This window comes from Aphelocoma coerulescens (genome assembly GCF_041296385.1).
Source record: "Aphelocoma coerulescens isolate FSJ_1873_10779 chromosome Z unlocalized genomic scaffold, UR_Acoe_1.0 ChrZ_unloc_scaf_1, whole genome shotgun sequence".
In the NCBI taxonomy this organism is placed as follows: domain Eukaryota; kingdom Metazoa; phylum Chordata; class Aves; order Passeriformes; family Corvidae; genus Aphelocoma; species Aphelocoma coerulescens.
The window spans coordinates 2,123,473-2,138,567 of NW_027184086.1; the positions used below are offsets into that span (position 1 = coordinate 2,123,473).

Sequence of the window (15,095 nt, forward strand, 5' to 3'; positions counted from 1 at the left end):
AATCAAGAACATCGTCTCAGCAGATAAAAGCAAGAAAATTACATGGATGAAGTGAATTAAGCTTTAATGTTTGAACACATAGGAATTGTTTGCTGCCACCTACATTCAGATTACTGGTAAAGATCAATGATAGAGTATTGATAAAGTCTCAGGTCATTTGTTATCTTGCTTAGTGTGGAGATAGTGGTGGTAGTGTCATGACCTTCTAATGGACCGAAGAACCATATTTAAAATGTTAATCCCAGTAAGAACTTTTTTTTTTTGTGCTGTAAAAGGTGCCCACTCATTAAAGTAAAAGCTTTTTAACCCTTTCCCTCAGTGGATTAAGAGTCAAGTATTGATCACTAAGATATCTGTAGTTCAGTTTCCCGGAGATGAAGTATTAAAGGCATAAGAGAAATTACTGTAATAATATTGGTAATAAATGATTCTCAGTATGAAGCTCTTCATTATTATGTTTCATATCATAAAATGCTGTGTTCACACATTCTTCTTTGGCTGGGGTAGTTTTCCTCTGACATCAGCATAATAATGAATAATTTTACATTTAGTCCATGCAGATTCACTACTTAGTTGAGTGCCTTTTGTACAGTTAGGCCTCATTTCAGGAAAGTATTTAATCATTTACCTAAATCCTTCAGCTTTGTGTGTGCTTAATTCTAAAGCATCAGCTTAATTGCTGTCTTGAAGAGAGCTGCTTATTAGAATAGAGGACCTTAATAGTCATGTCTGTAACCTTTTAGGAACTTTGGAGCTACTGTGTCAGGATGTTATTTTTTACATCAGTCATAGCCATGATTTAAATGAAGAATAAATTTTAATGCGTTGTTACTCAGACCATTCTGTAACCTAACAAAAGATCTCTTAGCATACATTTAAGGACATTCAAATGCCAGAGTTAAAAAAAATGCCAAGATGTGAATAGGGGGGGAAATGCAGTAAAAAGCTTAGAATGCTTGATCATTAACAGAACTAGTTTATAAACAAAGGCAAAATGACTCAAATGAAATGGCAAAAAACCCAGTTAAACAACTTGTTTCAACAACTCATCAAAAACAGTATAATAGTTTACCAAAAGGCAGTAATTTTTTTGTTGGCTTATTTATTTTTGTAGTTCAAGAAACAATTAAGCTTTTTTAAAAGGATTTTGAAGATTCAGGCTGCTTTGTTTCTTTGGTGTAAAAGCTAATGCAGATAGATGCATTATTATACTTAAGTTAGAGTCTTAATAAATTAAAACTTATTTATAATGTGTTTAAACTCAGGATTAATTTTAATTAATGTATTTAATTTGACACATTTAATGCACAAAATAATTAAGATTTTTTTTCCCCCTGCTTAATCTATGAAGGGAAAAGTTAGGAAACAAAAGCACATGACCCCCATCTGCAGCATGTTGTTTGCAAGTTTGATGAACTTTAAAGGTTTCTGTTACCTTTGACTCCTGGGAGCTTGGAAGGCATAATTTAGAAGATTTTTTATTTGAAGAAAGGAATTTGGTTTCTCTACAGATGTTTCTTGCTGTGTGGTGGAAAAAGCAGGTGTAAACCAAGTTTGGTTATGTTTGCTTCAGAGTAAACATTCTTGCAACACATCTTTAGGCATAGATAACCTCTCAGCAACCTTAAAGAGAAAGCTTGAACAAAAGAAGAGTGTTCCTAAAGAAATGGATTGTGAAGTGTGCATCCCTAAAAGCATAGGACAAGTTAGACAATATAAAAGTCTAAGATGTCTTTGAAATGTGATACAGGATTTTTCAGTTGCATTATTTTTGTTGTGAGTCAGAATGTACAAGATGAAAGGACAAATCCTGAGGTCTGAATTCAGTTTCAGTCAATCCTTAGCTACTTGTATTAGCTTAGCTACTTATATTAGCAGACAGTAGAAAACTAGACAGTCTTCATTTGTTAGGAATTTTTTTTTATGTGGAAGACTCCCTGGAGACCTGGTGAGATGCATTTGAACAGAGATTTTTAACATATTCTTTCACATAAGCTGTTTATTTTGGTTAAAATTGTGATCAATGATTTGGGATAACAGAAAACAAGATTTACATTTTCTTTAATAAGTAAATTTCTCCTCAAAAAGGAGTCTTATCTCTGAGGGGTTCAGGAGGAAAACTCTTGCCTCTGACTGTTGCAGGTAGCAAAGGTGAAAGTGTTCAAATGTTAATCATTTGAACAATGATTATCAATTGTTCTTCAACAGTGCACCGTCACAGATTATAGATTACTTTCTTTACCATGAAAATTATGGCACAATTTGAATGTCTGGTAGAAATTGTCAGGGCTCTGGCCCAGAAATGCACAGAAGTAGATACTTTTCTGTTTGGCAATCAACCTGTACCGCTCAAGGATTCACCGACCAGCTTACTGGTGTTCAAGATAATCAGACCAACTGATGAAGAAAAAATCCATCACTCTTGTTAAACATGAAGAGCCCAAATTTCTGACTATGCAAAAGATGGCTATTGTGAGACTGAGGACATAAGACTTATTTAATGTAGTCTTGATATCTTCTGTTGGCCAGTGTTGGGAGTATTTTGTTGGTCTAGATGTGAGTTTTTCTGGCCTAGGATGACTGCCCTCTAGCTTTTCATGTTGATGTACACTGTCTGGGATTTTGCCCACACAAGTTGTCTATCTGGTCCACTTTAGCACCAGATTATGTGTTTATGCCCCAACTATCCGATTGAGCTCTGAACACTAAATTCTTGAGTTTTGGGGTTTGCTTTGTTTCTTTAATGCTGAACTAGTATTTTAGGGTAAGAATGAAAGGAAGAAATCATTTGTATGCTCAGTAATTAATTTTTAACATCTAGGGAAGAATGTAAAGGCTTCCCAGTATGGGAAGGTTTTGCCATACCTATGCACTCCCTCCTTCACACCTGCCTTCTGGTGCCTTTATAATAAATAGGGTGAAGAAGGGGGGAGGGCAGGAAAAGAAATCTTTATTTTAATTTTTCTGTGATACTCTTTGCTTCTTATCCTAAACCTTAGTGTCTGTGCTTTGAAAAATAGTTACAATGTTTCAGGCAGACACGATCATAATTCAGGTGTGAATGAGGAGACTTCACTACAGGTTGAAGATTAGAATTCATTTAAGATTAATTTGGAAACAGTTTTAAGAAAAATGCAACAGGGAAATTAAGAACATAGCTTCAGTTTTACTTCTCTGAAATGTCTGATTGATCTGAGAGTTGTGCATTTTTTTCTTTCTTTTTTCTCCTGTCAGTAAGTTACACACATATATATAAGTAAATGAGCAGGTTTTGCACATTTTATCAATTCAGTCTTTACTAGTACATATTGAAAGACTGTTTCTGACACTCTTGAAGGAATAAGAATTCCAAAACTCCATAATAGGAATCATGTTATGGGAGCTTCATAATTTGAAAAGGGATAGGAGGAATAATATAAAGTTTGCATTGAATTCCATGGTTTGTCAGTCTTGTTCAGTTAAAAAAAAATGGTGCACATCAGATCATAATCTTTGTAATTTCTTGGGTGTTTCTTAAGACAGTATGTATCAAGAGTAAGCCTGAGGGAAAATTCTATATCCATATGCTGTCTTTAGAAGAAATTACAGGAATGAAAAGAAAAAATTTCTACCATTATTAATAATGGTGCTACTTTGTGCTCCTGCAATCTGTAACTTGAAACTCCAGTTGTTCCTTTGCTAGTTTGCCCAGCATAAAAGAGAGACTAATATGGAAGGGTAAAAGGAACAAGGTTAAATTACTATGTTTCTCCATAGAACTTCCTCTAAAATGCCGTTCCCATGTCAGGAAAGAGTATACTTTTTCTATGGGTCTCTTAAATAGACACAAGACAATTACACAGCAAAAAATAAGTTCATTGATTGAAGCCCACTTTCTGGATAGCAAATTGTCTGCTAACAAGTTTATGTACTCTTTAGCTATTCTAACTTGGGTTTTATGTTAATAAGTTCAAATTACTTTTGATAATGTATTTGAATGTATAGTTTATTAATTTTAATAGCAAGTTGTGGTTTCATACTGAAATTTCCTATATTCCTGGGTCTGCTATGATCTGGGGGCTTTTTTCTCCTCTATATTTTTCTCATGCTATTTTATATTATGTCTGGATTCATTCACTTTAGCTGAAGGATGGGGATTATGACCAGAGCTTGTTAAAATATACACAGTTTATTAAACATAAAAATACTATGAAACATCTCAAGGGTTAGTTTCATTCTATACTCTTGCATGTTGGGAAATTAAGTTGTAGATTTTACCAGTAACAAGTTATTAGGGTGTCTGAGTCTCCAAATTCTAATTTGACCGCAAAATATTTTAAAATTTATTTTGTTTACACATTGCGAGATTAATAATAAACAGTTATAACTTAATGTCAGAGAAAAGCATATCTATACTACAGCAAGTGTAGGTATATACAACAGACAAGCAATTTTATCAAAATGTATGTTTCTTCTCAAATGCTGCCCATATATATTGACTGGCTCAAATTGATGCAGTTTTTTTTTTTCCCTGGGGGTATGGAAGAGATGGAGATTTAAGTTTATACAAGTTAACCATCACTCTGCTTTTTATATATTAGTGAGAAAGAAAATTTGTGAAGCTGACTTGCGCTACATATACTTCCTTGTGGAAACTGACTGCCGTTTATCTCAATTATTCAGTGTGCAGGTCAACATGCTTGTTGGGCAAATGTTCTTTCCTTTCATTTTGTGAGTGTGAGAAGCAAGACCTTTCTGCAGATAGGGCATTGCTCTCCATATCCATTAACAGATGTCAGCACATGCCTCAGGCAGGGTTAGCAAATACCACTCACAGAATCACATTCCATCAAGGCTGATAGACTCTGTCTTCTGGGTTAGACACATGGTCAACACATGGTCAACACATGTTGCTAGAGTCCAGTTCAGACACTTCAGTAGTATTCCTACCTGTGGGGGGTTTCTGTTGTTAATTTTATTTTGGTTTTTAAGAATTTAAACTCTTAAATATTATTTTCTCCCAAATGTGACTGATAGTAAAGTATGTGTCAGTACAACAGAACTCAGATAAAACTTGGCTGCTTTTTAAGGAAACTTATGTAAGCAAATGAATCAGCAAACTGCAATTTTTCTGGTATAGGCAAGAGGTGGCTGAGGTAGGTTTTGTATTTTCAAGCAAAATCATGGAATAAAAGATGAAGCTGACATCTTCTATGTTGTTAGTGCCTAAAGCAGACAAATGTAGAGTCATGTGTGCAGGATATTGATGAGCGCATTTAAAAATATGTGAGCAGTAATTACCAGATCTCCTTATTTCACCTCAGATGAAGTGGGATAAATGTTGCTGGTGAACTCCAGAGTAGTACTAATGTGAATGAAAGTAATGAGCTTATGTCCATAAATCAATTTAACAAAGAGATTGGCTTCAAGCCAGATATTTTGAATTCAAAGTGTGGTTAGTGGCTCCAAACACAAATCTCAGGCTGCCTGTAGTGCCTTGTTGGGTGTGGTACCTTTCTGCTAATGTTACCAGGCTCAACACCGAAGTTTGTCCTGTAAATCTGAGTGATGCCTTTGACAGAACAGTAGCTCTTCCTTTACCTTTGCTTCTCTTCATCCATCTCTGCATGTTAGACACCCACAGCAATGGAAAATAAATAGTCAGGTAGAAACTGTAGGCAGGGGGTTTAAAGCTATCAGAGTTGGGACAGCTGGGAAATGAAAGCTTGACCTCATTGGGAACAGTGCTGTGACATGTTGCACCCCTTTATAACCCTTATCATCAACAACATGACTGTTGTTGCCCCCCAGATGCGACAAGTTCTTCACAAGTTGTAGCAGAAGAGAAATTCTTATAGATCAGGTGAAAGTCATGTGTGCCAGCTTTGAAGGAATTTTACAAAAGCAGAGTCTGAGGAAACAGTTTTAATAAACAGCATGAAGAATGTCCAGCTCTTTGATTAGGAGGTGCAGAATGATATGAAGTGGCTGAGGGAGGGTGCTGCAGTACTTGAGAATCTCTGGAGTACTCAGATTTATAGGTGCGAAATAAATGTTGATTTGTTAATTCCCTTCCTCATACCTACCCATGGAAGAGCATTTAGTTTCTATTTTTAATGTTTGAGTTATCATTGAACATAAAGCTTTCTGCTGTGCTAGCTATAAAACGTCAGTACAGGACCCAACTCTACAAACAAACATAGTAATGAGTGTAAGGGGAAATTATTAACCGTAAGTGGAGTAAACACATTGCTATAGAATTTTTTTCTTAAAGAGCCTTTAACTCATGAAAATACATAAAATATGTGACTGTACTTTAAATTAATTGTCACTGTTAACCGTTATGATGCAACTGAAATTTTAGTTAACCAATAAAACCAGAAAAAAAGGTAGTTCAGGTTTCTCAGGTGAATGGAATTAACACTGGATATGTCATTCAAAGAACTTGTACATTTTAAATAGGACATTTCCCTTTCTCATTAAAACCTATTCCTTTCTTCCTGTGTTTTGCAGTCTTTTTGCCATGATTCTAATAGAAGACTCCTTCTGGATGTAGGCTTTCTTTGTTTTGCAAATGATGTGTTTCAGCCAAGGCACTTTAGGAAGTTTTTGACAATCAGGCTTTATTAAACTCAAAAAAAGAAAAGAATTTTTTTTTTCTCCAGAATCCTAAAGACTTTTATCAGACTTGTTTTGAGGAGGTTTCTTAGTTCTGGAAATTAAGATAATTAAAAGTTTGTAAGTGGTCACTTGCAGCATATCTGTAAACTTCAAAAGTATGTGAAAAAAGAACCTTCAGAAAGTGAAGCTTGATTAGTTATTTTATCAGTGTTGTAAACCTTGGCCTGGCATATCTAAGAAGTTTCCAGATCAATTGCTGATGTGGAAGTAGGTGCTTCTGACATTTCAAAAGGTTTATTTTTTTAATCAGCACAGAGTAAAAATAATTTTCATGAATTTAGTATTTTTTTTGTTGTATTTCTTTAGTTCTGGCCAAACATTCTATGACTCTTCTGAGTTACTCAGCGCTTAATGAGTTCTTTTCTGTAAAAACCTGAATGCTGGGTCAAACTGATTTGTTTCATGTTTTTTCCCATGTTCATGTCCCCATAGTAAATCACTTGTTTTTCTCCATTAAATAGGCAGGATGAAGTACCAGGTAAAATGGTAGCTGATGAGAACCCTGTTCTTTAAAAAGAAAAAAACCCAGCCTTACAAACAGGAAGGCACAATGCCTCTCTTGTACTGTTGGCTGGTAAGAAGGGGAAAAGCAGGAGATTCTGTAAGGACACAAGCCACATAAACCTGATGCTTTTTCTCGTTAAGTCCATCTTAGTACAACTCCCTTCTTTCTGATTTTTGCTTTTGGACCCACCCAAGTAATGTGAAAAATCTCCCAGATGAGATGGACATAGCAAGATTAAAAGGGGAAGGTGGATCTCCCACATATGCCTGTGAAGCGAAATGCAGGGAGATCGCTCGGCTCTTTCAAGAAATGCGATAGGCGCTTGCAGCCGGTTGTGAAACAGTAATTTGAAGTCTGATGAACTCTTTCAAGTGCAGGAGCCTGATTCTGCTCAGCTGTGTAATTATGATGGAAGGGAGCCAGATGAAGGCAGAGATCTGTGTGCAACCTTTTGGGAGGCTTGTTCCGGCAGAGTGGGTGGGAGAGTAGAAGGAAGGGTACAAATAATAAGTTTCTCTGCCTGATTGATAATGAACTAGTAATAAGTGGCCTTATTATAGTAATAAGTTTCCCATGGAAGCCTGATGATTGCAGAGAAGCTTTAGCTGAGTACGTGTGACCACATCTTATTTTGATCAGCTGTAGCACAGCAAAGCTGTGTAATTATCATAATCTAACAATTAGCCTGGCATCCTTTCCCAGTATTTAATTACTCCAATAAATGCTAATTGAATAGAGGACTTAATGACAAGAGAATAAGTTTCTTTCTGCATTGTGTATTTAGCTTGCAGTCTTTTCTAGGCACAATTTTGAATACTGTTTTATTGAACAACAGCCTTGATTTTGAGTCCTACATAGTGTTTTTTCATGGTGTCTTGAACTTGTTTTAACTTGTGAAACTGTAACCTGAGGACTGAAAGGTCATGGACTGCTTCTTTATATTAGATGGTTTTTTTGTTTGCTTGCTCAGGGTAGTAATATCCTGCTAGAGATCTAAAATGTCACTGGCTTGCTACTGTTAGCAAACACACTTCTCTTAGCATCTGGAAAATGTGGAATTTTCTTTTGGTTTGAATAGAGCTAAAATTAAAATAGCTCTTTGATTGCTTCATTGTTTGTGCATCAGAATCATTGTTGATGTCAGCAGAGCTATGGGAACAGAGTTTATGAAATGTTATGACAAAAGACAGTAAAAAGAGCAGAAAAGCATTAAAGAGGTTATTTTTCCATAGCACAGAAATAGCATCTTTAAAATTATCTGCAGTAAAATGGTACACGTAATCCCACAACCCCTCAGATAATTAACAACCACAAGATTTCCCCCATCACATTTAACAGCTTTAAGTTGGTTGAAATAAGGGGGCTTGAAGTGTGTAAAAGAATAACAAGGCACAATTTATGCTGCTATGTTCCAGTCACAGCATGTGAGTAGAGCTTGGAATGGTCCTAGTGCACTACAATTGCCATCTAAACACGGACAAAATCTGTGGGCAAGCTCAGTGCTCTGGAATACTAAATAACTACATGATCACATCTTAAGAGCAGCTAAAATGTTGTACTTTTAAATGATGATAACAGTTTCCAGAAAATGTTTGGGGTTTATGTATTGTTGTGTGTGCAAATAACTACCTATACTCATCTCTCTATTAATAATAATTTAAGCAAATAGTTTCATAACTAGTTGACAAAAAATTTTCTATTTCCGTATTTTTCCAGTTCAAGCTTTTCTTGTGCCTAGAGCATTTGCAAAAGGTGTTTATGTTGTCTAATAACATTTAACCTACTGGAGATTCAGCCTTTGATTGGATGCTTATAGGATCTTCTCATGTGGCCTGCTTTTGTCATGGTATTTGTAGGAATGGACTTCCCCCTGAAACCCCACTGTTTCCATTAAATTTAATTAAACAGTGGCTTAGTCTCCATGAAGATAAAAAAGGAGGAGTTGAATGACCAGCATTCATAGGGGCATGCATGTGCTACTCACAGAAGCCTTTTTCCTTGGGAAACAGGACAAGTAATGTTTTGCTGTGCTGTTCTGAAGAATTGTGGGTAACTGTAGTTTGTATTTACCCAAAGAATAATTCAGTTCAGTGAATTTTGTTGACGTTGTTTTACATTTCAGATTATCATTTTAGAAAAGGGCAACGGGGGCAAGGCATTCAGCAGTGGCAGTGTCCTCTGCACATTGGTGCTAACAGGCTATGCAGGCTCCAGGCATCAGAATATGGCATCAAAATGCTATTTGCATCTGATCGCTTCCAATACCTGACTGAAAACCAGAATTTCATCATTTGTTGTCAGAGCAGTTATTTGGAGTCTTTTCGGTTCACCGTGAAGCCTTGCTTCATGCATTTGACAGAACAGATTCCAAATAAAGAAAGGTTGACATAGTAAAAGGCAAATTTTCCAGTACACTTATCTTGAAGTAGAGCATCTGGTATGTCAATTCTACAGGAAGGGCAATAGAATATAACTAATAGGATTTGTAGGGGAAGCAACAAGCAGAAGCTATTGAAATTTTTTATCTATCTAAATGAGCAATTAATGTTATTTGTGCCATTCTTAAACTGGATTTTTGTAGTGTTTATTCCAACAAAGAAAGGAAGAAAGAGAGAAACCAAACAAAATTGTTACTGCATTTTAAATATCTGTTAAAATAAATTGTCTCTTGTTTCAGTGACCAGCAAAGTTATTAAGTTCAAGATTAGTCACTTAGGCTTCAGAACTTAAAATTATGAAGAGAAGCATGCACACAGGCCATGTACTATCCCTTTCTTGATGGATAAATAGAATACAGAAGGCACTAATTATTTAAAAAATATTTTGCTAGTCTTGTTTTTCTATGGTTAAAATAACCATTAATTTCTCTCTCTGCACCCTGAATACCTGGATATTTCACCGGTGGCACTTTAGCACAGAAATTTTGTTTTGACAGTCTTTACTGGAAGCAGTGTTCAAGTTTTGTGTAACAAGCTGATCTTTGTTGGTTACGGAAATATTTAGGTGTAGAAGCTACTTAACTTTCTGTCTCTGTCTTCAAAATTGCTTTTCTAATGCTGCTGCCTGGTAGTTGGCTTTGTAGTATGCAACTTCCCAAAACACTCTTTGAATGCCACCTGACAAAAACCAAAGGTTAATTATGTTTGAAGAATAGCTGTGTGCATGGAGACAAATGACATTATTTGCAAGAGGGTGTATAGATTCTGTCTGATTATTGGAGAAGCCTTTTTGTTGGTTTCTACCACAACACAATATTCTGTTATGTAAAATCTAGATAGAGATGGTTTCTTCTTTGCATAAAGACCCTGTTAACCATGTGGTTCCAGAAGGCATGGGGGTCTGTGTGAGGACCTGCCAGAACAGGATGAAGACCTAACTGGGAAAGAGAAAGTACAGCAGTAACATTGCTAGCAAGGTTTCTGTTTGGAATGGAACTGGAAAAGGGGACAGGACATCTGCTATTGCTGTCATATCTGCAAATATGTCTGTTAATGGACTCCATCTTCCCTTAAAATGTTTTGCTTCTCAATGTATGTAGATGGCTAAATGTTGATCAGTGCTTTAATTTGAAATGGAACTTTTATTTCACTCTAAAACCTGGCATTACACTACTAAGTAAGAGGTTTTCAGCCTGGAAATGTTAAGTGTTTTCCACTCAAATGTGGTTTTAAATTCTTGGAAGTGCTTATGAAGTGTGTCCTTTAACAGCTTTGAGGGCTGAGGTGATGAATTTTTTTGTGAGTTACTCATGGCCATCCCTTCCTTTTCTGTTCAGATTAGGAGACTTTACCTTTCCTCTTTGAGGAGCTAAATACAACATGCTGCTTGTAGCTGGAGAAACAGGAATGGTCTCAGTTTACTCTAACAGAAAAGTTGGAGATGATGTAGCCTCTTTTGGAAACATAAAATTAGTTCTACATCTCTTTAACATACCTGCTGGGTTTTTGATTACTGACTTCTTTAGGATATTGCAAGACAGGAAATAAATACCTGCTCTCTGATTCTTAGTTGGTTAATAACCTGGAGTAAAGAGACTGCACCCAGAGCTGCTTGATAAAATACCTTAGTATGTATTTTCCCTGGAGGAGGTTCACTCCTGTGCCAACAATATTGGCTAAAGGCCAGTTTAGATCACTTAAAATATGCACAATCTCCTTCCCTTTACAGAGACATAAACACGTCCAGCTATGGCAGATGACTGAGGAATTAAACTGTTGAGAGAACAGGGGAATGGGGAGGAAAAGACACAGGGATAAAAAGGACTTGGTTATGCACTTCATCTTAGACCTGCTTTGCAGGCAGTACTTAAGAGTCCGGGGTGTACTAGAATGAATGAAGACACAACTGTTTCAACACTTAGGCAAAAAGAAATAAGAAGGAATCTACTAAAATACCAGTGATCAAAGAGGATAGCTACATTGTGGTTTTGTTTATTTAACAAGAATACAGAAGGAAACTTTGCCAAAATGGAGTCAGATGAGGTTTGATTTTTCTTTTTTTTGCACCATTTCACTGCTGCAGATTACAAGTCTGATTTCATTGCTAACTTGGAATTAAGGTGTGATCACACATACAGTTGAGTTGTTTGTCTTCTTGTACTTATCATCTCCATTATCATGGGCTGTGCAGTTGCATTCTTCCCCTCAAATTCAGCTATTTACAGTACAGACACTGTCTGGGAAGTGTCTCTCTAGACTCTCCTTTTGGTTAAAGGAGAGAATTAGCTGCTTCTGGAAGTGTGATTCATCTCATTTCAGTGTACTAAAGAGCCTGGATGAGTTGGATTTCAGAAGTTCTTATTGCTCTCTATTGACTTTTAAAATAGTGTGGAAAAGCAGTTCACATAGGGTTATTTGTGTTGTAAAAGTCTAATAGTAGAGAGGGTCAGTCTGGTCTTGAATGTATTACATAAGTATTATTCTGGAAGCATATAGTTTGTGTCACAGAACCGTAACTGGGCATTATGGTGAAGGCACAGGCTGATGAAAGAAGTAACCTTGAGAACCTCTTGAGAAAACTGAATTACTTATCACCTACATGGTTAAAACAAACCAACTGTCCACACACAAACAGACTTATATATAAGTATATATCAATTTTTACTTTACTAAAATTGTAATTTAAAAAAATAAATAGAGATATCTTTGCCTGAATGCAGCTTTTCTATTTGTACCTTACACTCTTTTTCATTACCTGTAAGAAATGGCATACTGCTAACTGATCCAGAGAACAGATGCCAATTTGAAAGCAACACGTTTTTGCAAATGTGTTAAGACAGTACCTGTTCAGGTGACAGATTTTGAAAGCACTGGAGTACAAAAATATAAATCATGACCAACAGTTTTGATAAATGTAAATTCTCCTGGAAGACCTATGGTTTAAAAAGCCTTTTGCATGTTACAGAGTGGAACTGTGAGGCTGTGCACTGGCTGAAATTATACAGATATATCATGCTTTGATGCGTATTCCGTTTCTCCACTTTAAAAAGCTATTTTATTGAAGTTAAATTATTGTAGGGATATGAAAACGTGCAGTTTGCTCTGAATTTATCCTTGGAGGGCCAGCAAATCATTGCTTTTTCTCTGAAATTAGATAGAAGGATCCAGATGGCAGATTTCAAGCCCATCAGGTGTTTAAAATATGCCCCTCAGCTAAAAAGAAGTATTATTGTTAAATCTGTCATGGCCTTTTTATTGCTCTGTGGTACACTTGACAACTTCAGCTGTGAAAGAGAGAAGCTACAAGTAGTCCAGTCAGCCTGAAGTGGAGTAGGTCAGTGGCTGGTTTCTTTAGCTGCCCCAGGGAGTTTAATGAACGCACAGACCTGGTTTATGGAGTCGTTAAATCCATCATGGTATAAGTTCCCATGAAGGCAGTGAATTTGTCCCCCTAGTTTCTTCCAGACACTATGGCAGGCATTAGAAAAGTAATGTAGGTGAAACATGCAGGGGAGAAACAAGGAAATCCTCCCACCCCCCACAAACAAGAATCCCACATCTCTAAGGAGTCATCAGTAATAATAACAGCAATAATAAAATGCATCTGGGCTGGTGCCTTGCATTGCATTTCTCAGCTGGCACTCATTCAGATCTGTCACATTAGGCTGAGTGCTGATAATTTGTATCCCAGAATCCTTTTATTCGAACACATTAACATCTCCAACATGTACTTTTGGCAAAGGAGAAGCTCTGATTTTTAAATCTCTTTAAAAAGCAATACAGACTTTTCTTTGCATCTTGACAAACTGTTGCTTATTATGATGAAAGAGTAACCTGTTTGTATTCTTGTAGTAACTATAAGTACGTGCAGTTAAATCAGCTTTCAGCACAGGGGTGGTTAGTGCCTGTTCCAGAGAAAAGAATATGTTTGGGTTATTTATTTTCATGCATATGCAGATGTTTATATAGACACTGATTTAGGAAGGCTGACACAGTTTTGGCTTCTTTGCTGCTTCTTGTTTCTTCAGTTTAAAAAAAACCTTAACCAAATAAGACAGACACTTTCTTTGTTTATTGTTCACTAAACCATAGGGAAAGATAGTCTATAACTTGGTGGGTCATAGCAACAGACTTATGTTGTAAAAGAATAGAGCAAAACCTTTTTTGAAAAGGTTGTATGATCGTATTCCTGCATAATAAGACTCTGATAGCTCTTGTGAATTGTAAGGGTAATTTTTGAGAGTGAATCTGCATGACTGGAGTGAAATGAAGTGCCATTAGTATGCCCTTTATATGAGAATGTCACCCTGCAACAAGGTCATCCTGAGATAACTGTGCTTACTTTTGAACTCTTCCTGTGATTTCAGATTCCAGCGAGGTGACTACCACATTGATGTCTGCATCAATGACTACCTGGATGTGTTCTGCCCTCACTATGAAGACTCAGTGCCAGAAGATAAGACCGAACGCTATGTTCTGTACATGGTGAACTTTGATGGCTACAGCTCCTGTGATCACACTTCCAAAGGGTTCAAGAGGTGGGAGTGTAATCGGCCGCATTCCCCAAACGGACCATTGAAGTTCTCAGAAAAGTTTCAGCTCTTCACGCCCTTCTCACTGGGATTTGAGTTCAGGCCAGGCCGGGAGTATTTCTACATCTGTGAGTATAGAGAGATTTACTATTGTTGCACAGCAGGTATAAGAAACCCAACTGATTTTTCACCTAAACTCTGTGAAAATACAGAGGGGCAAATGGTATATAATGCAGATGTCTTACAGGCTTAAATGTGAATGCAGGCTTAAACTATCTCCAGATACATTAGCTAGAAAACTAGCTCATGAAAATGACACTAAGTCATAGCTTCTTTTCTCACATGAAATAGCATGCCAGCCTGATCACTGAACCACAGCTGAATTTTAAAGCAAAATGCACCATTTCTTTTATTTCAGCACTCTGAGGTGGAGAACTGGGGCAAGAAGGAGAGGATAAAAATTGTCCTCAAATATGAGGAAAAAGAATTAATCCTTTGCATGTGGAATATCTCAATTTTCTTACTTGCTTAGATGAAATATTCTTGTCTCTCTAGTATTTATCACCCAAGGAAAGTGAGGTCTGTGTAGCTCTTAAGTGATACTATGCTGCTGATATCAGTAGTCCAGTGGTATTTAAAGCCATGATTTCTCAGGCTAAACAATCTTAGTATCTAGCCAAGTGGCTCTGTTCTTCTACCTTCCTTTCCCCCACAACTTTTTCATGGTGAGCTCTTTCTGTCAGCATGGCAATAGGAGTGCTCTGGGAGCAGGACGCAAGCGGGTGAGGAGACCTGCATCAGGATTGCTCCAGGCACCCAGAGACGCACGTCATGTGGGTCTAAGGAAGTGAAAACACCAGGAGGTTAAAACACAGTGGGTTAAGGAAATGGATTCCCTGACTCCACTGTGCAGGTCATATAATTTCAACTCTCTCGTGTGTTTAACACTCCCAACATAGA

The 15,095-nt window shown here is 36.8% G+C and overlaps 1 protein-coding gene across 5 annotated transcripts in view; it reads left to right on the forward strand.

The window, feature by feature from the left end:
* The window catches only part of EFNA5 (ephrin A5), a 203,767-nt gene that overhangs the window by 153,821 nt on the left and 34,851 nt on the right, over positions 1 to 15,095 (forward strand). For 3 of the 5 annotated variants that reach the window (XM_069002596.1, XM_069002598.1, XM_069002600.1), the window contains one exon: positions 13,971 to 14,263. In XM_069002596.1, the coding sequence (XP_068858697.1) occupies positions 13,971 to 14,263 (293 nt within the window). Of the gene's footprint in view, positions 1 to 8,499; positions 8,590 to 9,133; positions 9,211 to 13,970; positions 14,264 to 15,095 lie in introns of those variants that run through there. The other 2 variants (XM_069002601.1, XM_069002599.1) reach the window with 2 other exon arrangements.